Source organism: Pseudochaenichthys georgianus, chromosome 17, assembly GCF_902827115.2.
Source record: "Pseudochaenichthys georgianus chromosome 17, fPseGeo1.2, whole genome shotgun sequence".
NCBI classification, from domain to species: Eukaryota; Metazoa; Chordata; class Actinopteri; order Perciformes; family Channichthyidae; genus Pseudochaenichthys; species Pseudochaenichthys georgianus.
The window spans coordinates 830841-854570 of NC_047519.1; the positions used below are offsets into that span (position 1 = coordinate 830841).

The 23730-nt window shown below is 40.4% G+C and overlaps 1 protein-coding gene across 2 annotated transcripts; it reads left to right on the top strand.

The window, feature by feature from the left end:
- Positions 1–543: 543 nt before the first annotated feature.
- Positions 544–22710, top strand: LOC117462265 (polypyrimidine tract-binding protein 2-like). Of its 2 annotated transcripts, none has more exons than XM_034104414.2 (17): positions 544–670; positions 2031–2052; positions 3153–3204; positions 3924–4087; positions 4228–4299; positions 4395–4466; positions 4560–4718; positions 6835–6945; positions 7411–7579; positions 10189–10266; positions 11186–11298; positions 15135–15168; positions 16523–16615; positions 19293–19409; positions 19569–19668; positions 19790–19867; positions 20793–22710. In XM_034104414.2, the coding sequence occupies exons 1-17, from the start codon at positions 663–665 to the stop codon at positions 20920–20922; spliced, it is 1572 nt and encodes a 523-aa protein (XP_033960305.1). In that variant the 5' UTR covers positions 544–662; the 3' UTR covers positions 20923–22710. The 2 variants fall into 2 exon arrangements, with proteins under 2 accessions (XP_033960305.1, XP_033960306.1); XM_034104415.1 differs by lacking the exon at positions 544–670 and adding an exon at positions 695–906.
- Positions 22711–23730: the final 1020 nt, after the last annotated feature.

Sequence of the window (23730 nt, forward strand, 5' to 3'; positions counted from 1 at the left end):
AGCTGACATTAACGTTACACATTGCACTCATATTACTCACCGAAACTTTGTAAAGTTGGTCCCGCATGCTGGCTCTTACAGAACCGACTAACTCCTCTTTCGTGTATGTACAGCTCTCAACATGCCCAGACTTGTAGTGATTTTCACCTCATTTTATACTTTTCGCCTCATTCTGAAAGAAACAGGTGACATTTGCTAACGTGACGGCCATCTTTATGTTAGTGACGCGTATTGTGCGAGACCAGAGACCTGTAGTTCACTCAGCGGTTTCACACACAAAAATGTGTAACTTCACAGTTTTACGACACATTTTTATTATTTTGACTTGCAAAATATTCTTTTAAATTGACAAACATCATATGTGTCATTCGTGGCACAATTCAAACGGGATCAAAAGATAACTTTTCTCTCTCCATTGACTTCAATGTATAATTTTCCGCTTCCGGGGTCCCATGGAGGCTCCCGGAAAGGGAGGGACTTCGCCTCTCTGGGCTCAGGCTGGGCGTGGGCAATGAGTGAGCACTAGGCGGCGGTAATGCATCTAATGTTGCTGTTGGTTCCCAGATGCCATTCAAACAAACGAAGAAGAAGAACGCCCATTTTGCTCACATGCATCGAATTGAGCTGAATTATCATCGGACATAAAAGGACAAAGAGCTGCAATGGACGGGTAAATGCCTTTTTTATTGCAATGAATGCTTCTAGCTACATTTCTCACAGCTGTGCTTGGATATGAACTTAATTGACTGCCCCCCGTGCTTCATTTAAGGGATGCTACCTGTTAGCTCAGCTGCGAACCTTGATACGGTAAACCACGAAGAACAAGACGTTAGCTAGAAGCCAACTCCCCACCAAGAAATGCGGTCGACTAATGTTGTTTTGCTTGCAGAGAACAGTAAACTGATGGTAGGACATGGTTAAATAGAATTTAACGTATCATATGGTTCTCCTGACAGCAAGTTCATAGGGAGCAAGGTAGTTGGCAAAAAGCTGGTACTGTAGTTTAGCATCACCTTCTCTCGTGCGCCATTTACCGTTAGCTTGAGATGAATGTAAAATAGCTAACTGTTCCTGTAAGGTTGAATGTTTGCGTGATAAAGCAGTTATTATTGAAGTTGGTGTAACAGTAAAGCAAAACAGCAGCTATGTAATAGTGATGTCATCTCCGACATGGTACGCGCACCTGTCAGTTAATTAAAGTCCTTTGTCTGGAGCCTACGTCACAAAAAGTGATTTACCATTAAGCAGAAGGTGATCTCCGTTACAAAATAATGAAACGACACATGGCAATTACATGTATCAGCTAGAGGCAAAAACAACTGATTTATTATAACTCTTACACATGTGTGGCGTAATTTTAAATACGGAATTATAATACATTGTGATCAGAGCTGGAACAAGTACTCGGTACCAGATTGTAGGAATACTCTGCTACAAGTCCTGCATTCAAAATGTAAGTTAAGTACAAGTAGAAAAGTATTCGCATCAAAATATAGTTAATGTAGCTAAAGTAAAAGTAGTCATTTTGCAGATTGGTCCATTTCAGAATAATATATATGATATGTTTTATAATGATTGATCATAACGTGTTCTCAAAGCTGGTAAAGGTGCAGCTAGTTTGAATGACTTTGTATACTGCAGGGTAGCTTGTGAATTTACTCTAAAGTAACTAAAGCTATTCAATACATGTAGTGGATTAAAAGTACACAATTTACCTCTGAATGTTAGTGGAGTAGAAGTAAAACGTAGCAAAAATATTCAAGTAAAAGTCCCTCGAAATTGTACTCGTAGTGTCAGTACAGTACTTGAGTAAATGCACTTCTGATACTTTACTGATAATAGCTAAGCCTTCATTATGATGTTTTGTTCATTCCTTTTACTGAGTGATGTCAAATGTTGAGCATGTCTATAGTATCTAAACCTCTATTATGCATGACTTTGATCCAAATTGCTTTTCTTTAGTAACTAGGCCTAACATGATTTGCTTTTCTTTATCTTTTGTCATTTCCCTGCATTCCCTCCATTGACAGTGATGTTGCGGTTGGTGTGAAGGCAAGCAGAATTTCATTTTACCATCTTTGACTTTGCACTCTTGCATTTTCTACATTGTTTTGTTCACATATGAATAAAAAGATTGGCAATTGTTGCATTTTATTATAGACTGGGGAAAATAGATTGTATACTATACAGATGTATAGTGTTGGCTTTGATGTTACAAAATACCATACTAAATAGATTAATGTTAAACTGTGGAATGGTAGTATGAAACAGATGGTGTGACTTAACTAGGGATGGGTATCTGAAATGTATCGATTCTGATTCTGCTTATCGATTCCGGTTCTTATCGATTCCCCGTTTCGATTCCAAAATTGGAAAAGAAAGGGGTCAAACGTTTAGATAACAAAAATATCTGTATTCTTTTAAGCTTTAACTGACATTTTTACAAATCAAAAAATATACATGCAATAGCCTGCAAATGTATTACACAATAGCTGCCATAATAGCTTGCCACAGGCATTGCACTGTGCCTTGTCTTTTTCTTTTTTAGTGTAGTGGAGCCTCACTTCAGAGCGTTTACCGCGATCCATCTTCGGTGTTATGAAGTGACTGAGCTCGTGTACCGTCAACGGGAGGGCGGGGGGGAGCCTCTCTGCGGGGCAACTGTGGACCTCTGTCGCCTGTCAGCGCAACTTATATGATGCTGTTTAAAAAAAAGGAAGGGTGGTGCCGGCCGTAACCGAGCCGGCCGTTTTGTGATTCTCCAGAACACACAGATGGCCAGTCCGCCGCTGGTTACCCTGTATTCCGGCGCAGACGGACCCGGTGGAATACAGGGTCTACCATGTTTAGGAACCGTTAAGCAGAACCGAAATTGTGTATTTTGTATGGGTACCCGGCATCGGTTCTCATCTGGAACCGAGTTTCGGTTCCCAACCCTAGACTTAACTAAGATTAAAGTCAAGTTTTAAGTAAAGTTTTAAGTAATTTTGCGCTTTGTTTGCTGCTGCATGTTACAATGTTTACGTTACAATGTGTACATTGCAGTTCAGACAAGCCAGGATGAATACAGTATGATTAATGTATGTTTGGTAGTATTTTGTCACTGAGAATAAACATTTACTTTATTTCCCTTTTTTTCCTTGTTTATCCAGAGAGGCTCAGAGGAGCTCACCATCTACAGCAGCAGCCCTACCTCTATGACTGGTAAATGTCATCCTTACACATCACAGCTGGAGTCAGAGATTTAGAACATGGAGAAGTGGTTGAGAAGTGTTCCATTGGTGGTATATGTTTGTCAGTACTATCAGGATTAAAAAATGAGAGGCTGTCTAGGATTTTGATTATTGAATGACTATCCTAGCACAGATGATCAGCAAACATTAGAATCATGAATAAAGGGAGCTGAACAAGCAGGGTACTGTATGTTATATATAAACCTTGCATACTGGATATGTTAAATAATTGTAAGGTTCTGTATCTGTAAGCAAACAAATTACATCGAAAGGGAATCTAGATTTTGCGGCTAGAAAATATAATCTTCTGATTCAACTACCACATTGTTTTAAAATAAAAATTGAGAAGCTGGAACAAGGGAATATTTGTCATTTCTGCTGCTGAACTTGATTTTTTACATTAATTTGACTATTAAAAGAATTGCAAACTATTCTTCTGTCAATGAAATAATGAAAGGCCAATTTCCCAGCAGACATTTTGACTTGTAATGGAGGACAAGCAAAAGTGCTAACAATTGTTATTAGGCTATATTCTTTTCAAGTGTTCCAGCAAACCATAAGTGAGCCATCATGTATAATGCCAGGAATAAGGCAGCCAAACAGAACTCAGTCATCATTTATTCTACTATATACACTTACGGACTTGTGGAGCCATATTCTGATTAATGTCTTAAAATATTATTTGTGCAGCAAACGGCAGTGACACTAAGAAACAGCGTCTGGACGAATCCCCTCCCTCCAGAGTTCTCCACATCAGGAAACTTCCCAATGAAGTATCAGAGACTGAAGTCATTGCTCTGGGGCTGCCCTTTGGAAAGGTCACCAACATACTAATGCTGAAGGGGAAAAACCAGGTAAACTCCGACACAACGGCATCCCACTTTTACCTTCAACTGAATAAAATGTTCCCTCTCTAAAGAAAAGAAGACAGTAAAACATTGTCCTGGATATTATTTGTTATTCACATAAAGATAAATATGACTCTGTTTTTCAGGCTTTTCTGGAGCTGGGTACAGAAGAAGCAGCCATTACGATGGTGAACTACTACACAACTGTCACGCCACAGGTGTGTGGTCCATTCCTGTTGCACAATATAATTTCTGCTGTAATCTCTTGATCTGCTAAATGAATTTCTTATTAAATGGTTCCTATGCTATTTAGGTCCGAAACACTCCTGTCTTCATCCAGTACTCTAACCATAAGGAACTGAAAACAGACTCCGCTCTGAACCAGGTACACAGAGATATATTTATACACTTGACTTCAGCTTCACCAGTCTGAGGGCCTTTCCCCCCATCATAAATCCATTGTTTTCTCTCCACCCAGAGAGCCCAGGCAGTGCTGCAGGCGGTGTCAGCCGTTCAGGATGGAAGCTCTCCATCCTCTGACCCTGGAGTTTTAGACCTAGCTCCACCCCCCAGCCCTGTCCTACGAATAATCATCGACAACATGTTTTATCCTGTCACACTGGACGTTCTACAACAGGTAACACCTGAACATGTTGTCTAGACCAGTGGTTCCCAACCGGTGTGTGCCGCGAGCACTGTCCAGGTGTGCCGTAGGATCTTTTTACGTTCCACATTTTTTTCTCTCTTATTAAACTTCACTTCATATAAACTTTATTTTATTATATGTACAATGGAGCTGATGAGCTAACAAAACATATATTGCTCAGATTTAGAAATATGAAATGCCGACTGCTTAAATTCTCATGACTTACATCAGCCGTCATTTACGGCGTGCAGAGCAGCTTTTTATCCTCGCGCCAAAATATTACAAGAGAGTAATGAGAGTGAGAGTGCTGGAGGAGAGGTTTGATTCATATTTCCCTCCCATGAATGAAGACTTTGATTGGCTGCGGGATCCGTTTAATCCTCTGATTAATATCAGCCACTAGTTGAAACAGCAGAGCTCAGGATGAACTCGCAGCGCTATGGACTGCTCCCTGAAACTGAAGCACGGTGAACTACTTCTGGATATCTTTTGGCTGCTTGTGGGACACCAGTATCCATCCCTCTCAGAGAGTGCTATCAACGTGCTTTTACTGTTTCCAACCTCCTACTTGTGCGAGCTGGCGGTTTCCTCACACGCATATGTCAAAAACAAGACCCGCCCCCGGCTGTCAGTGGAGCAGGACCTCTGCGTTGCGATGTCCACTTTCCCCCCACGCATAAAGAGACTGCTCCCAAAAGCAGGCACATGTGTCGCACTAACATGTGACTATCATAGTTTTAGTTTAGTTTTACTGTTTAAGGGCACATGTCATGCTTTTCCAGTTATCACCCGTCCCCTTGTGTGTTATGAAGGTTGTTCTGCATGTAAACGGTCTACAGAGTCAAACACCCTCAAAGTACACTCTGTAGTGAGTAAAACTCTAACACAGAAAATACCTCCCCAAAACGCCTCGTTGAAGATACGTCACTGATACGTCATTGTCCAATGTTTCTTCCGGGTACGGCTTAACATCATGCGGTACCCGGAACCAAATGGACCAATCCGTGGAGACGTTACGTTACGTCCGCGGAGCCGTTACGTTAAGCCCCCGCTGATTGGTCCAAATTGACCAATCCACGGACTTCCTCACACACACACTCAGTGCAGCAGCTCTGCTGATCTCTCCTCCCTGGCTGCAGGCTGATAACAGACAGTTGGGATCTCTCTGCAGACCCATCCTCACAGCGTTTATCAACCTGTTTCTTACTCAATATCAAGCCACACTTATTGTTTCTACTTCGGCTGAGACTTTGTGTGTGCTCAGGGTGAGTTTGGCTGTGTATCACTAAACAAGGAAACCACACACTCCACGCAGCTCAGCGCGATTCACAACGTCCCGACCAATCAGAGCACACTGTGCTCACAGGGAGGGTGGGGGCTGGAGCTATTGGAGCTCCAACGAGCCGTTAAAGGCAGAGAGTGAAATTCAGTGAATACACGTAGTGTACAGAGATGCTGTGTGAGAAACCAATGTGAGTTTGGAAAAGTGCACAATTTAAATCTATTCTAGTAGACCTCAACAATGGAATTATGATCAGTGGAAATGGCCATGACACGGGCCCTTTAAGTTATTATTAATTTTAAGTTATCATAGGCCTACCTCTTTTGAAACCCAAATGTAAAATAATAACTCGGAAGGAGTCGTTTTTAGTCTGGTTCTTGTCATTATATGATGGATTATATGTTTTTTAGGATGACTTATATTTCATTATTTGTTATATAAAATGTTCTATTAAATACACATTTGAAAACCAATTTATGGTGTATTTATTGTTTGTAGTTTAAGCTCTGAAATGGCTTTTAAATCTATGAGAAGTTGGTGTGCCTTGGCGTCGAGAAATATTTTCAGGTGTGCCTTGGTAAAAAAAGGTTGGGAACCACTTCTCTTGACCCCCAATTGGTACACACACCCCCATGTCTTTTTAATGATGACTAATGTTTTGAATATATTTTTGTCCTTTCAAAAGCACATGTTGTTTTCATAATGTGATGGTTGTGTGGGTGTGTGTGTGCATAACTTCAAACTAATATTTTGACCTGGTGAACTGTTATTTATATCCTAGCTTTGTGATGGTTTTTTTCACCATGAATTCTTTGAATTTTGCAGATCTTCAGTAAGTTTGGGACGGTAATGAAGATTATAACCTTCACCAAGAACAACCAGTTTCAGGCTCTTCTGCAGTTCAGCGACCCCGTCAATGCACAACAAGCTAAACTGGTAGGACCACACACGCACGTGCACACACACACACACACACACACGCACGCACACGAACATTTTGGTTAACTGATATATGGTTATTTTATTATAATTTGTTGTTGTTTCTTATGCTGCTGCAATACAAACAAGTACCTCGTATCTCATTTCTATTTTAGTCAAGTTTCTAACTATGCAATAACAGGATTTAGATTCAATTTAGGCAGTTAACATATTGCGTTTCAGCCATGTTAACCTGTTTGGCTTTAGATGTAGTCAGACACATCAGCCAAGGAGATTAGTAACTCTAAATGTCCAGTTTAGTATGTATCATGGGCACAAATCTTTAAAAAACATGCAAAAGGAATTCAAGATTGTTTGTTCATGTAAAGGACAAACAATAACTTCTCCTCTTTCAGCTGATATTTATCAATGAAATGTTGTTGAAAGAATTATTTAATTCTTTATCCCGCTTCCCACATCCAGTCTTTGGATGGACAGAACATCTATAACTCATGCTGCACTCTGCGGATAGACTTCAGTAAACTGGTGAACCTCAACGTGAAATACAACAATGATAAGAGTCGAGACTACACCAGACCTGACCTTCCTACTGGAGACGGGGAGTCAGCCAACAAGGATCACTCTTTATTGGGTAAATACACTTCTGTCGTTGTCTAACTACACTACATCCATTCATGTATCCCAATGGAGTATTTATAATACTGAACCTCTACACAAATGGCCCCCTCTATCTGCTAAAAAGACCCCTCTAAGTTGTTCCTTTGCTAGTGCTAGCAAACACCTACGTGTGCATCAGTCAGGGTGCCTCATAATACAGAAAATAACATATAGATAATAATGTAATGCATGCTTCATCCTATCTTTACATCTTTTTTACATAGTCCCTGATGTATTTTCTTTAACACACTTTATTTACAATTATTAGAAATATATTATTCACATGCATTCATGTTTCATCACTAATCATAGCAACCCAGTCATAGATAAAGTGTTCATCCTGGTCAGAGATGTTATAACAGCCTAGCACACTAAAGAGTCAGGGCTGATCAATACATCTGGACAACATGGACCGAAGTTCAATATCCAATTTGCAGGTGACGTAATAATCATTAAAGGCAAAATATGGTTTCAAATACAATGAATTCAGTATGGAGTAATACAGGAATGAGTCCTAAACCCGGAAATTGGTTAGCATTTTAAGGACCCCGCTGTCTCGAAGATTTGAAACATTGACTAGAATGAGTGGTTAGATTCCGAAAATATGGTCTGTAGTTAACTCAAGCTTACTTGTTCTACGACATCCAATAAGTCACACGAGGTGTATTCACATTATGTGTGGATGTATGCTGCATCAGTAGAGTATCCTCTCGCTGGATGGTATATCAATATCATTTACCTATTCTGTCGTCCAATTCTTTTCAGTTGACAAGTTATTGCATTGATGATGGACTTTGTTTCTTAATCATTTATAATTGTCAGATTCATATTCAACAACAGTTATGCTTAAGAGAATACTTTTTCTATGCTGTGGAACCACTCCTATATTTATATATGTATTGACCATTTCATTTATATTTTCCATCTTTGTTACTGTTTTTTAATCGGGGTGTGAATGTGGGTCTCTCTGTAGACTCTTTTAAATGTCATTTAAAGACATTCCTGTTTGGGCGGCGGTTGGGTCACTTGTGTGCTTTTATTCTATTCTATTGTGTTTTTCACAATTGATTGTGTTTTGAGCACTTGATTCGTATGATGTTTTAATGCTTTGTCAAGCACTTTGTGACTATGTCTGTGAAAAGTGCTTTATTATAAATGTTATTTACTTACTTAAAAAAAAAATATATATTTATATTAATTTCAGCTACAAAACGAGTTCCTTCAACATGTTCCCACGGCATCATACTGTCACGGTTTCAATAATTTGCAGACTCAGACTGTTGTTGGTCTCTTGGTATTTGTACTGTGTGGACTCGAGTCACATGACTTGGACTCGAGTCACCAATTTGATGACTTTGGACTCGACTTGACAAAACACTTGTGACTCAACTTGGACTTGGACACCAATGACTCGGGACTTGACTTGGACTTGAGCCTTCTGACTTGAGGTGACTTGATAATTTAATTCAGAGGTCTCCAACACGCCGATCGCAAGATGCCGCTAGAAGATGCCGCTAGAAGAGCAGACTCCCTTCGGGGAGAGCAGACTCTTCAGCCGCTCTCTTGCTGAGAATCCATGCAGGCAGGGGCGGGTCTTTATATAGCTGGGCCACTATGCGGCCAATCATATGAGAGGACACACTAGGATCATACCATTATGTGAAAGAAGGGTGGGGGGCACAGCCGGTGTAGTGGTACAGGCCAGCTGCACAGAGCGACGGGGAGACGGATTTAAATGCAAGCGCGTCGGAAAAAGTCAAGAAATGAGCGAAAACCGAAAAAAGAAGCAGCATCTGGCTGCATTTCAGTGATACTGGAGAAAGCCAAGCTGAGTGCAGGATTTGTAAAATGAAAATAACCTTCAGAGCAGGGTTTCTTTTGGTAACCACTCAGGATTTATTGTCAGAGGTGGGAGAAGTTCAGATCTTGTTCTTGAGTAAAATACCAGAGTGTAGGAATACTCGGTTGCAATAAAAAGTCCTGCATTCAAAATGTTACAAGTAAAAGTAGAAAAGTATTATCATCAACATATAGTTAAAGTACCACCTGCAGAGGGATGTAGATTCCGGTGTTCTTTTCCCCATAGAGACCGCCTCGCTGCACATTATCCCTTGCATAAAGATAGATTTTGGGTCCCTTATAACATGTTGTACACAGTGGAAATAAACATTCTGGTCACCTTAACATCAGGGGTCTTATACATTAAACTCCTTCTGAATCAAACCGTCACGGTAGCCTTACCTTACTGATCCCTCTTAAAATAGAAGAAAACACGTTACTTTACCAGCAGAGAGAAAATGTATTATTAAATTATTAATGTGGCTAATAAAGAGCGGTTTGATTATTAAGTATTATCCTGTTGATCGATGTCATTACATTTGGTGAAAAGCACATAAGGACTTGTTTAAGACTCGTTTTGTCAAAGTTTAGGGCTTGGACTTGACTTGAACTTGCCCATCCTGACTTGAGACTTGACTCGGAATTGAGCTCAAAGACTTGAGACTTGACTCGGACTTGCAAAACAATGACTTGGTCCCACCTCTGGTGTTTTGTGGTATAAATCTAGTTGTCGTTGTCTCTTAGGTACCCCATCTGGAGCGCTAGCTTCCTACTCTAGTGGAGGAGGATACTCAAACTCTCTCTCCCTCTCGCAGGGCGGAGGTACCTATCTTTTCATCATTCCTAATAATATGTATTCCGTTTTCCATCACTCTGTCTCTGGTCTTTCCGTCATGATGCTGCCCTGTCTCATGTCCTGTCCTATTATCGTTCTCTAAAAGTGCAAGCATTGGAAAATAATTCAAATTCAGGTTGATCGTACAGCTATATTAATAGATGAGGGAAATATATTTATGATTAGCTGGAATCAGTTATGTGGTAAACATCGTTTTCTATATTACATATTTTGATGCAGGTCAACTGGAATTGATAAGCCTAAATTAATTGTGACTCAAAATGTGGCTTAGATTTTTGTAAACTGAGGTTCCTTAGCTAATTACTTCTTAACCAGCTGCATATGTGTAGTGCAGAAGGCCTTACTGGGCTATAATTGCTTTTACTTTTGTGTGTATTTTCACAAAAAGTACATTTTGTTAAGGTTTATTTAAGTCATTATCATGAAACATTGTTGTGGCGCAATCCTTTATGCAGTGAAACAGTAAGAACGCATCATCAAATGTGCTAGCCTTGAATATATTGAAATATCCAAATTGAATATATGTATGGACATAGCAGAATGCAGGGTGTTTTATATATTAGTTTGTGTGAGCCCTAGGTTGTTTGATAACAGTTCAGTGCAAGTGCACTTTAATTCAGTTTTAGAACTTTAAAAAGTTGCACATTAATTATAATGTATTTTGTGATTAAAATCTTGCCATCCTGTTGATTGAGGAAGCAAGCACATGTCCATCCTTCATTATAATATATTTTTCAGATTTCTTTGCATTATTTTGATGTCTTAAAACTTTGAGATAATTGAGATTAAGATTTGTTTTGGGTTTGTTTTTTGTTGCAAGTGTTTTAGTGGTTTGTGCTTCCTGCTGCTGTGTGACATGTTGATTGTCTCGTGCTGTGCCACCAGGAGCCATCAGTCCTCTGAGCGCCGCAGCGGCGGCGGCGGCGGCGGCTGGTCGTGTTGCTCTGTCCGGGTCCGGAGTGTCAGGAGTCCTGTTGGCATCAAACCTGAATGAAGAGGTACACATGCCATAAGTTAACTCAATGAGTATCTGCAATCTCCTCTTTAAATCACTCATTTCCACAATTGAACCCACACCACTGGATCATTTTCAGCTTAATTGAAGTATTACGTTACCATTGACTGTTAGCAGGCTCAATGTCGAGTCAAGGCAACATAATAAAGGAGACGGTAGCTGAAGTAATCAAAAGAAGAATTTAATTAATAATTACCACCATGGTTGAATGAAGGACATATAAAGTAATGACAGACAAGAACACACACTGCACAGACAGGATCAGCCACAGACAAAGGGGAAAGCAGAATACTAATGCATGAGGTAATGACGAGACAAGACACACTTGGGTTAATTACAAATGGGTACACCTGGAGGGGAAACGATAAGGACTACAAAACCATAACAGGAAACTACAGCTAGACATGACACATCACACTAGGAGCGCCTGATCAGGGCACAAACACATAACATGAAGTATGATTTACTGTGTTGGTCTGTGATTGTGTTTGTCCACCCTGAAATAGTACATTATGTCTCTATCTGATCTCCAAAGTTCTGTTTTTGAAGCTCTGTTTCTCTTAGCTAAATTCCCACCTTACATACTTACACTGAACAAAACTATAAATGCAACGTTTTTGCTCCCATTTTTCATGAGATGAACACAAAGATCTAAAACATTTTCTTTATACACAAAATAACCATTTCTCTCAAATATTGTTCACAAATCTGAAAAAATGTGTGATAGTGAGCACTTCTCCTTTGCCGAGATAATCCATCCCACCTCACAGGTGTGGCATATCAAGATGCTGATTAGACAGCATGATTATTGCACAGGTGTGCCTTAGGCTGGCCACAATAAAAGGCCACTCTGAAATGTTCAGTTTTATCACACAGCACAATGCCACAGATGTCGCAAGTTCTGAGGGAGCGTGCAATTGGTATGCTGACCGCAGGAATGTCCACCAGAGCTGTTGCCCGTGAATTGAATGTTCATCTCTCTACCATAAGCCGTCTCCAAAGGCGTTTCAGATAATTTGGCAGTACATCCAACCGGCCTCACAACCGCAGACCACGTGTAACCACACCAGCCCAGGACCTCCACATCCAGCATGTTCACCTCCAAGATCGCCTGAGAGCAGCCACTCGGACAGCTGCTGCAACAATCGGTTTGTATAACCAAAGACTTTCTGCTGTCAGAAACCGTCTCAGGGAAGCTCATCTGCATGCTCGTCATCCTCATCGGGGTCTCCACCTGACTCCGGTTCGTCGTCGTAACCGACTTGAGTGGGCAAATGCTCACATTCGATGGCGTCTGGCACGTTGGAGAGGTGTTCTCTTCACGGATGAGTCCCGGTTTTCACTGTTCAGGGCAGATGGCAGACAGCGTGTGTGGCGTCGTGTGGGTGAGCGGTTTTCTGATGTCAATGTTGTGAATGGAGTGGCCCGTGGTGGTGGTGGGGTTATGGTATGGGCAGGCGTATGTTATGGACGACGAACACAGGTGCATTTTATTGATGGCATTGTGAATGCACAGAGATACCGTGACGAGATCCTGAGGCCCATTGTTGTGCCATTCATCCACGACCATCACCTCATGTTGCAGCATGATAATGCACGGCCCCGTGTTGCAAGGATATGAACACAATTCCTGGAGGCTGAAAACATCCCAGTTCTTGCATGGTCAGCATACTCACCGGACATGTCACCCATTGAGCATGTTTGGGATGCTCTGGATCGGCGTATACGACAGCGTGTTCCAGTTCCTGCCAATATCCAGCAACTTGGCACAGCCATTGAAGAGGAGTGGACCAACATTCCACAGGCCACAATCACCAACCTGATCAACTCTATGCCAAGGAGATGTGTTGCACTGCGTGAGGCAAATGGTGGTCACACCAGATACTGCCTGGTTTTCGGACCCCCCCAATAAAGCAAAACTGCACGTTTCAGAGTGGCCTTTTATTGTGGCAATAATCATGCTGTCTAATCAGCATCTTGATATGCCACACCTGTGAGGTGGGATGGATTATCTCGGCAAAGGAGAAGTGCTCACTATCACAGATTTTTTCAGATTTCTGAACAATATTTGAGAGAAACGGTTATTTTGTGTATATAGAAAATGTTTTAGATCTTTGAGTTCAAAATGGGAGCAAAAACTAAAGTGTTGCATTTGTGTTCAGTGTATATCTTAGATTTCAGTTTCTTCTGTCAGTTTCCATTTTCTTCTCTAATTCTAAATGTGTACCTACTCCATCTGGTCCTCTCGAGTATTTGTTATCTGATCTGTGTTCCATCTCTCCGTCAGAGTGCTCTGGGTTCTCTCTCTGTCAGACTCCATAGTGGAGTCACGTTTCCCTTTCTAAGGGGATTTTGTATCTTGGCTGTTCTCTGGTGACCAATCAGCAGCATACACTTGGGGGGTTGATTTTGGTGTGGCCATTGTTCACGTTGTGAGTGTTGAGTCCTGGGGATGGTTTTTTCAGTCACTTGTTCATTCTTTCTCAACTGTGTCATCAAATGGACATATCTCTGGTCAGAACTGAGTCAGTTGTATGCAGTACACTTCCCCTGTCTCCAGCGTAGCTTTAGAAACACCAACACAATATATACATTTGACTGTATAAACCCAGTTTGCTTGAGAACTGGACCAAGTGAGACATTTTCTATATTATACCAGGAGGAAAACATGATGTAAAAAATTATGACACCAGTACCCATGAAGTTATAACGATACCAATAGATTCAGTCAAAACCTTTTTCAATACCACCACCATTGAAAATGTACTAGACAAATATATATTAAAGTGTAAAAGAAAATTGAAATGTATTAAATAACTGTACAAAACTGTTAGGTGAAGTATTAATTACCAACTCCGTGAAATGCACACTTGACATATTGCATTTAAACAATAACGCCGCCATTGAAATGCAGGTATCATTTGACTGCAGAAGCTTCAAAACAACTTGCTACTGTGTGATTTTGGTCATTCCCAAAACTGAGACTTTTATTAGTCATTGACGCTGGTAACTCAGCTTACTGAGCAGCCCACTATCCCGCTGAATCAAAAGAAATATGGCCTGGTCCAAATTAGAATTTTTGAATTTTGCCGATTATATTTGAAGATTCTTCCTTAAAAACGTATGAATATATATATTTGCAATAAAGTTACCAAATGTAAGTGGGATTGTTTGTTCCCCTTCAGTGGCCTCATATGATCTGGTTGTCCCTCTGCTCCATGGTCCCGCCCCCCTTTGGTCTGATATCTCCTGCCAATCACAGTTCATCCCTCATTCACTTATATATTTCATGCTTTATTCATTTTTCCGTTCTCAAATGTATTATTTTCTACCCATCCTTTCTTGACCTCACTGATCAATGCATCCTGTGTGTGTGTGTGTGGAGAAGAATGGAACCAGCCATCATTCAGACTCCGTTGATGTTCCACTGATGCTCTGTTTACTGACCTCTGCTTTGGTTTTTGTCCTCCTTTCTCCCTTCCCGCTCCTTTCTTCCCCCCTCTGCTCCCCCTCACACATTTATGTTCTCCCCTTTTGCCCAAACATCCTTTAATGTCATAAACTTCCCCTTGAAACCTTTCCCTAATTTTTTTTGAACTCCTTTTCCTATCTTCCCTCCTCACCGTTTTTAATCCGGTCCAACCCGACTTTGGGTTTGCCATTTTTGACCCCTCCAAAACCTTCCATCTTTGCTCATCACCATGGAAACCACCACCTCCCCCCTCGTCCAACACTGGACGTCTGATCTCTACCTTCGTCTCTCCTCTTCCTCTGCTCCTCCTCTTCCTGTCCTCTGCTCTGCGGTCTCTCTCTCTAAAGATGGTCACGCCTCAAAGTATCTTTACCCTCTTCGGTATGTTCAACCTCTTCTATTCTATCTGTATATCTCTCTCTGTTAATCCAATTTTGTTCACTTTCTTCAGTGAGGTCGTGGACAAGCTATTCCTCTATATCTTTCTGTATCTCCAAGCCTCCCTCTATCATGTGTGTGGTCCGCTTATTTCTTTACTGATGAGATCAGAGACACCAAAATACTTCCTGTGCTGTGGAAACTCTGTTCCATGACGTGGTGTGAAGCGTCCCTCTACTTTCACACAGAGGTTATTGTGAGGTTCACAATAGTAGAATAATAATACTCAAACTATTAGCATATAACATGGCTGCAGCTTGCAGAAACAATAATTACCACAGGAAAATATTTCATTGTACAAACTATATAAGGACAACTGTACTCGGCCAAAGATGGAAGTGCTAAAATCACTACTACAGATTGTAGTGGCGGCGTGTGGCGCAGTGGGTCAGATGGGCACAGGTTCAAACCCCACTGCAGTCAGCATGTCGTTGTATCCCTGAGACACTTCACCCCACATTGCTCCTGTGGGGATTGCCCACAGTATTGAGTATGGAAGTCGCTTTGGATAAAAGCGTCTAACAAGTAACATGTCATGTCATGTAATGTAGTCATTTATTCATTTCAGAGTCTATGTTGAATGGTTTTGGAGCTTTACTAAGACTCATTCCTCTACAGTCCTTCTGTCCTTCTGCTTTTCTTCTCCAGATTTGGACTAATAAAGAGTATTCATAGTTCACCTTTTCATTTAAATGTGTACAACTATGACATTGGGTTTACTCTAACTCTTAAACTAGGCCCATCGTAACGCTCACAGTAGACGTGTTTGTTCTGACACTTATTAGTTACTGTGTAAGCTACTTGAGGATACGCCTATATCTTTTAAAGCCTTAAATTATCAAGGCCTAAAAACTACAAATGGTATTAGGTCTTCTTTCGGTCTTTAATTGTACATATTTGTCTCTACAACATATTCTATCTATTCTTTGTCTTTTCAAAGGTTTTCTAAAAATAGATTTTTCTCCTACCCTGTGCAGTTACGGTTTTACATTTTGAAGCATTGTATGTGATTGGTGAATCTCGGCGGAGTCACTCTGCTGTACAGAAGGCTCTGACTGAGTGGAGGATTCCATCTTTTCCTTTCATTTGTCGTTCTAGCACTAACTTTATTCCCTTCATCCTTCACACCTCTTCTTTTTATCTTCGTTGGCTCCATCTCTCCTGCTCTGTCTGTTCTGTCCTCTTTCTGGTCCTCTACTCCACCCTGCTCTTTCTCTCTCTCTCTCTCTCTCTCTCTCTCTCTCACTCTCTCCCTGTCTTGGTCTGCCTCTCTCTCTCGCTCTCTCTCTACCTTCAGGAGTGTATGGTGATGTCCAGAGGGTGAAGATCCTCTACAACAAGAAGGACAGTGCTCTGATCCAGCTGTCTGATGGCAACCAGGCTCAGCTGGGTGAGTGTTTACAGCAGCAGCATCATATTTCTGTAAGCCCACCGGACAGTTGGCATCGCAAGGGATTTAGAGAAGTCTCTTTTAGACACTCGTTAGTAACCGATTTAATCAGACATTCACCAGTGGGGTGTTAACTGACATATTTTATGTCCTGGAACAACATTTCAAATCTCTTCATCTTGTGTTAAACACGAACATTTAAACCAAAACACGTTTAAAAAAAGCAAGAACTCCAAGACCAGGAAACTAAAAGCTGTAAACTGCCGACTTGTTTTAGGGCTGAATTCTGCACCACTCTTTTGAAATGCAAAACAAGTTGAATCAACATGGATGTGTTTGACTATGAAAGCACATGTGATGGTGAAGTCCTGATATGCACACTGACCCCCTGCTCCTGGATTTGCATCCAATATATAGAATACAGAATTTAAAACAGGATATGCAATAAATGAACATTTTCTCTGAGAGGAATGTGGAACACAGCAGTTTGTGCTCAGCTTAACATAAAAAACATATTTTGAAATAAAGTTAGTGAAATCAATATATTTCTGTACCGACTATTTAAAACGTTGACATTCAAATGATGTATTTTTTTCAATTATTGAATTGTTTCACTTTTGTTAAAGCCCGTATTTCTGCACAGTTGCAGATAAAGGTTAGGCTACACCAGCGTTTCTCAAAGTGTGGGGCGCGCCACACTGGTGGTTTTTACATTTTTTTTTTCCACATTTATACACTGGTGGAATATCAAAACGACGTCCGCCCGGGGTGCAACACGTATCAATGAAAAGCGACCCTCTACCACACAAAACAACACCTGTAGATAACCCAATTTGTGTTCTTTGAAATTGAAAAGGATATTGCATTGTGTTTGTTACTTTCGTTGCAGTTGTATGTCTTAAGTGTAATTTGGCATGCTTTTACTTTGAAGGCAAGTTTACGCTGTTGACAGTTGTTGTTGCTATGGAAACAAGAAACGTTTCACAGCGGGCGGAACTTGTCATAAAGTCCGCGATAATAAAGCCCACCCATTTTAGAGGGAAGATATGATTGGTCAATTGTACTGTCATTTGACATTACTCTCGTTCAGTTACTATAGCTGGCCCTCTGTGAATTCATAGCTGGACGTCCAATCAGCTCCTGTCTTCGCAGATTCACATTCAAACAGAAACTGAATAGGCAGATTCAAAGGATTTATTTCTTTGGAAATGTTATTTTAAATACAATTTAATCAAGTTATTTTTGGTAAAACTATTGACAAATATTACTAAAAACATATTTAAAAAAGATATATAAAGAAAAATATAATTTGTTTTAATGTTTTTAAATATTATTTTGTAGAATATCTTAGGCCCTCAGAGACAGGCTCGCCACTGGTAAACATCTCTCATACACACATGTGAAACGCTCTCACAGACACACACACAACAGCGTTGCAGTTGGGAAGAAAAGCAATGTGGAGCGAGAGAGAGCAAGAGAGAGAGCACACCTTCATCTATTTAATAAAGTTGTACAAAATAAAGTAAGAAATCATTCCAATGTGTACTATAAGACAGTAAAAAGTTTAAAAGGGGAGTGATTAGTTAAATATGCATAAATAAAAAGAAAGAATGCTAACTAGGTAACATAAGATAAGAATAAACGAGTTTAAATGATTTGTTGTGATCATATTCTAAAGATGTTTGGATTATTGAAAAGAATACAGCTCCCTTTCATCTGAGTGTTGAGAGCTGTATCCATAAATTCATGTTGGGCTCAAAGTAGGGCTGCTCGATTATGGCAAAAATCATAATCTCGATTATTTGGGTCAATAATTGATATCACGATTATTAAAAACGATTAACCATTTACTTTGAAAAACATCAATTTATTGAAGAAAATAATTTGAAAAGTATGTTTCTAACAGTTGATTACCCTGAACTTTAAGTATAATTCAACTGAAAAACCTATTTAAAAAATAAATAAAATCGTTTTATTTCGATTATGTTGTTTTCAAAATCGTTGCAAGCCAAAATCGTAATTGCGATTAAAATACGATTTAATTGAGCAGCCCTAGCTCAAAGTGCACCAGATTGATGCATTCCACTTCAACATTTTAAAAAAATCTTCCTGGGGGTGCATGCCCCCGGACCCTCGAGGATGTGACGTCCACCACCAAATAAAGCAGGTTAAAATAATTAAATTGCATACATTTTATTTTAGTAAACACTGAAAACGGGTCCCACAGACCCAAACAGCACTCAAAGGTTAAAGGTAGCATATAATAATGTTAAAATGTGCTAAATATATACACTGCAAAAAAACAAAAAAGAGGAGTAAAAGTAGCTCACGACTTGTTTTATTTTTTGAAAGTAACCCTCATCCTAAAAAAGGTTGGAGACCCCTGTTATAGAACGATACATTTGACCATTTTAAGCTTGGCCTATCATTTTATTGGAGCGATGAGGAACAGGTGGGGCTTGAAAAGGCCCACCCGTTCAAAGCGGGGAATGACAGAAAAAGTTTGAGAACCACTGGGCTACACCAATACTAGATATATAGCAGGGTAATGTATTATTTAACCATAGAACAATTGTATGGATTTTATATAATGGACAAACAGGCCTGATGTACTGTGGCAGCATATTTGGAAATGCTTTATCACTAATCCGTATTTCCTTTTTGTCCTCATGTGTAGCGATGAGCCACTTGAATGGTCAAAAGGTGTTTGGTAAAGTTATGAGAGTGACGCTGTCCAAACATCAGACTGTGGCTCTGCCCAGAGAGGGGCTGGACGACCAACTGCTAACCAAAGGTAAGGCGTATCTGCATCTTGAATAAAAGCTACTCCAGGTTTATTTCCTCTTGACCAATCTGTTTGGGTCACATTATCATTGTGACAATGTGACTCCTGTGTGTGAGATCTGAAATCGCCATACTAACTTTTCTTCTATATTGTGTTTGTGTTGGACAGATTTTTCTGGCTCACCTCTCCATCGCTTTAAGAAGCCAGGCTCCAAAAACTTCCAGAACATCTTTCCTCCCTCTTCAACACTTCACCTCTCCAATGTCCGGTAGTACAACCACTTCATCTATCCGTCGTAACACTCTTTTTCTTACGCCATGCCAATAGTTGAATCAGTGTATCCCTCCGTGCTGCTGTGCTCTAACACTGCGTTACCTCTGCTCGTCCAGGGATGGAGTTGGAGAGGATGATCTCCGCCTTCTGTTCTCTAACAGTGGAGGAACTGTCAAGGCCTTCAAGTTCTTCCAGTAAGAATCATTTCAACACCTGAACTCTTCTTAATTATTTTTATATTCTTATATATCTATGAAAAATGTCTTTAAAATAATAAGAAATTGTTTCAAGAGCGCAAAGTCGTTGAAAAACATATGCCAAAAGCTTCCGTTATTTATGTTGGTCTCTCGGCTCTCATGTCTCTTGGCTTCTTAAAAACAGCGGGGATCAGCTGTTGAACTGCTGTTGTCTTTTTCCGGGCTCCGGTGATGGGCAAATCTGGGTGATGCCTTCTGATGTGATTTAGCATGTTTGGCGTGTGTTCCCATTAGCATACCGCACCGCTATCGAACAACGCCGACACACCGTCCTCGTCCGCTCCACCACTCGTCCGATCCACCACTCGCACTCCATCGTTATTTAGTCCACAGGGAACCCGAAATGTTCCCACACAGCTGATTTAAAAGAAGCAGGTGGGTTCTAGCGCCTGTGTGTTATCTGAACTCGCCATACTAACTTTTCTTCTTCTTGTATTTAGTTCGTTTTGTTGTTGTGTTTCTTCTTGTTCTTCATTTGTTGTTTAAGGGCGGCTGGCAAACAGCTTTTAGGCGCAATACCGCCCCCTGGATTATATATAGTGTACTGGATACTGCCCTGAATGACAGACTTTTTTCCCACTCGTAAAAAAAAAGGCGTATTCGTCGTGTGACTGCGTGTGCTGAACCGTGACGTCCGAACCGTGACGGTACGGGACGAATACGGATACCGTTACACCCCTATTTGATAGTAATATAAAAACAAACTAGACTCATAGTATCTTCTGTACTATGCATTAACAATCAGTAGGTTCTCAGCTAACCTTCCAGGAATAATCCCTACCCTGCAGAGAGATGAAATATGTGGCATCTTTCCCGGTTACTCACCATGATATTGAGCGGTTTGTCTGTGCTGCCTCCTCAGGGACCGTAAGATGGCCCTGATCCAGATGACGTCGGCGGAGGAAGCCATCCAGACTCTGATGGAGCTTCATAACTATGACATGGGAGGAAATCACCATCTGAAAGTTTCCTTTTCCAAGTCTACCATCTAACCCTGACGGGAGGAAGTCCACACCATTTTCGGATATTTTCTGTTAACCTTTGCTGCACTTTCCCCAAACATTTGATTAAGTATTACAATGTTTTATCACTTAAATTTGCTTTCATTTCCAAAGCATCAAATTAAACATTTTCTTGATCAGTAGAAGTAGAACAAGCATCAGTGTTGGCCTAATGGTAGTTTTCAAAGTAAACCCCTTTCTGCTGCAGACAGCAGATGATCATCCTGTTTAGATGATCTCCTGTTGCCGTAGTGATGTCTACAGGAGCACCCTTCTGACCACAGCCTCCTGTGAATCTGAGAATCTGCTCATCGGTCCCAAAACCTTTAAAGAATTGTCCAGAGAGGAATGTTGAACGCTTCTTTTCAGCCTGTTGTTTCCCTTTATTCAGCAGAGAGTTTTGGTTTTAGATTAGATTTTTTTTTTACAAGGGCAAACAGCTGTTTATTTGTATTTCCCTACCCAGTGATAACCTGTCGGTTTTGTAGTAGTGTTGTTTTTCTCCTATATTTAGAGGTCTGTTATTTCACATGTGTTGCTACTTGAACCACTTATTGTTCCCCAAGCGAATGCACATTTGCAACCCAAACTACCAGATGTTGTCCATACAATCATTTCCCTTTTTTGTAGTAACTCCAAAACACCGGTCATGATGGACTCCATCATCACCATGGTGATGACTCTTTCCTTCTGGAGGGTATCAGCTGCTGCCTCGCTACACAGTTGTCTTTAAAACAGTTTCTCAGTGGGCCAGTTCACTCCTCTAAATGCCTTTGAGGCACTCAAATATTAAGTAAAAACATTAACAAAATAAAAGTAAAGAGATGGACCAGTTTTACATTACCAACACACTTGTATACTTTGTAGGCATGTTGGGTACCTACACAAGAACACCTTGCAGCTTTAAAAATGTTGCTGCAGCACACAGAATCACTTTAAATGAAGTTTCAACACCACATGTTCCTTGTTGTTCAGTGACGTACAATTTGAAAATATAAAAATACCATTTTCCCTAATATTCCAGTAGCTGAACAACCACGTTAATGCTGTTCATAGATTATTTAATCGAAAGCTTTGACAAACCCTTTCTAGGAGGATGTCTAAAGGCATTCTGGGACATTGAATCATTCTTTGAGGCTCATGATGCTTGTTGAGGACAATTGAATATGATTACATTAACACAATGATATTGATGATCCTAAAGTGGAGTTTTTATTGAAGAATAGAGCCACTTGAAAAAGTGACCCTCTTTTCTGAACCTGTGTGTGTGTGAGAGTGCACACACACACACACACACACACACACACACACACACACACACGGTTTCAACATGTGATTCTGGTCTCTGGTTGTGGGAGGAGGCCTGTTGGGACCAAAGTGTGTGCCTTTAGTCTGTTCTGATTTGGTCTGTTGTGTCTTCAAACAGATGTACTGCTAATGTCTGTTGATCAGGTTTCAAACGTGTAGAAACGGATGTATTGTTGATTATTACTCGTCCTCTGTCTCATCTGAAGCAGAGATGCATAGACACTGGTTCCTGTTCCATCTGAGGATGTTTTTTCACTCATCTCTGGTGCTTCAACTGCAACATGTTTTCTTCAGGAGATGTTACAAATGCTCTGCTTGAGTCCATTTTCTTATGTGGTAAAAATTCAGATTAGCCCAAATTAAACACGTCTTTTCTACCAACAAACCCAAACGATATTGTGTGTTTGTGTGACTAGCTTCAGGCCTCTCCTCTGTATCTCAGCTGTCAATAAACGTCTCTCCCTCTGTCCAGTTCTGTCTCTCTGCTCTCGCTTCTTTCTCTCTACTTTCACAGCTCTTCTGTCGGCATTTCTGCGCACTCTTGAAAGCATCCACAAGAACATTTCTCCTTGGTTCAAAGAGATCAATTGTGGTTAATGTTTCCCACCATTTCTGCATCGACATCTTTGCAACACCTCATCACAATTCTTATTTCAATTCTCGTGGTCCAGTTGAGTTTCCAGAAACCCAAAGGTCTGTTGGATAAAGCTAATAACACACATTTTAAAGAAGTCAAAACTACTAAGACTTATTATTTTTATTTCAGTAATTATGCCTTTTATATGACCTACATAAGCAAACAAGACCATCAGTGAGAAAAATGCTATTTTCTATAGAAGTAGTTACAAAATCTGTCAAATCTATCAGTTTACTTTTTCACGCAGCCCGGAGGAAGCCGGTTTCCATTTTCAAAAGCAAAGATAGCGTTGACGTACGTTAGCCACTCAAAAGGAAGCAGAGTTTTCCAAATGATTTATTAATGTGGATGTTTTATTTGTTTAAATATTGATGGTACTGGGGAAGGATCAGCTAAGAGAAGGATTGAAGTGTTGAAACAAGTATTTAAAGAGCCAAAATGGTCAGTGATGCAGTATGGGCGAACACGTTCAACAGCTTTATTAAAAGGATTCAAAAACAATCCTCATTTGTCGCGCTTCCCTCCTTAAAGTGGACCTATCATGCTATATTTTGAAACATATATTGTAGGGCGATACCTATATATATAATATATATATTTTTTCAAAATACGAAACAGATCCTGCATTTTAGCCATGCATCATTTTGCTCCATTTCCTCTTTCCAGCCCTGTTTTTGCAGGGGGCAGATTCTGTGAGCTGCAGCTGACCACGCCCCCCTGCAGGAGAGGGGAGTTGGCAGTTCCTTTGGCATTAGGGCAGGGATATCTAGATACCTCCCAAGGTTTGACATAATGAATTGTGCTACTTTTAAAGCAAGCAACGATGTTTTCAAATCTGTAATCAAAAAGCTCCT

Bases quoted from the DNA above. Each gene is read 5' to 3' on its own strand.
- LOC117462265 (XM_034104414.2), top strand. The intron at 7,580-10,188 runs GTAAATACACTT...GTTGTCTCTTAG, and splicing joins CAAGGATCACTCTTTATTGG to GTACCCCATCTGGAGCGCTA. The intron at 19,868-20,792 runs GTAAGAATCATT...CTGCCTCCTCAG, and splicing joins AAGGCCTTCAAGTTCTTCCA to GGACCGTAAGATGGCCCTGA.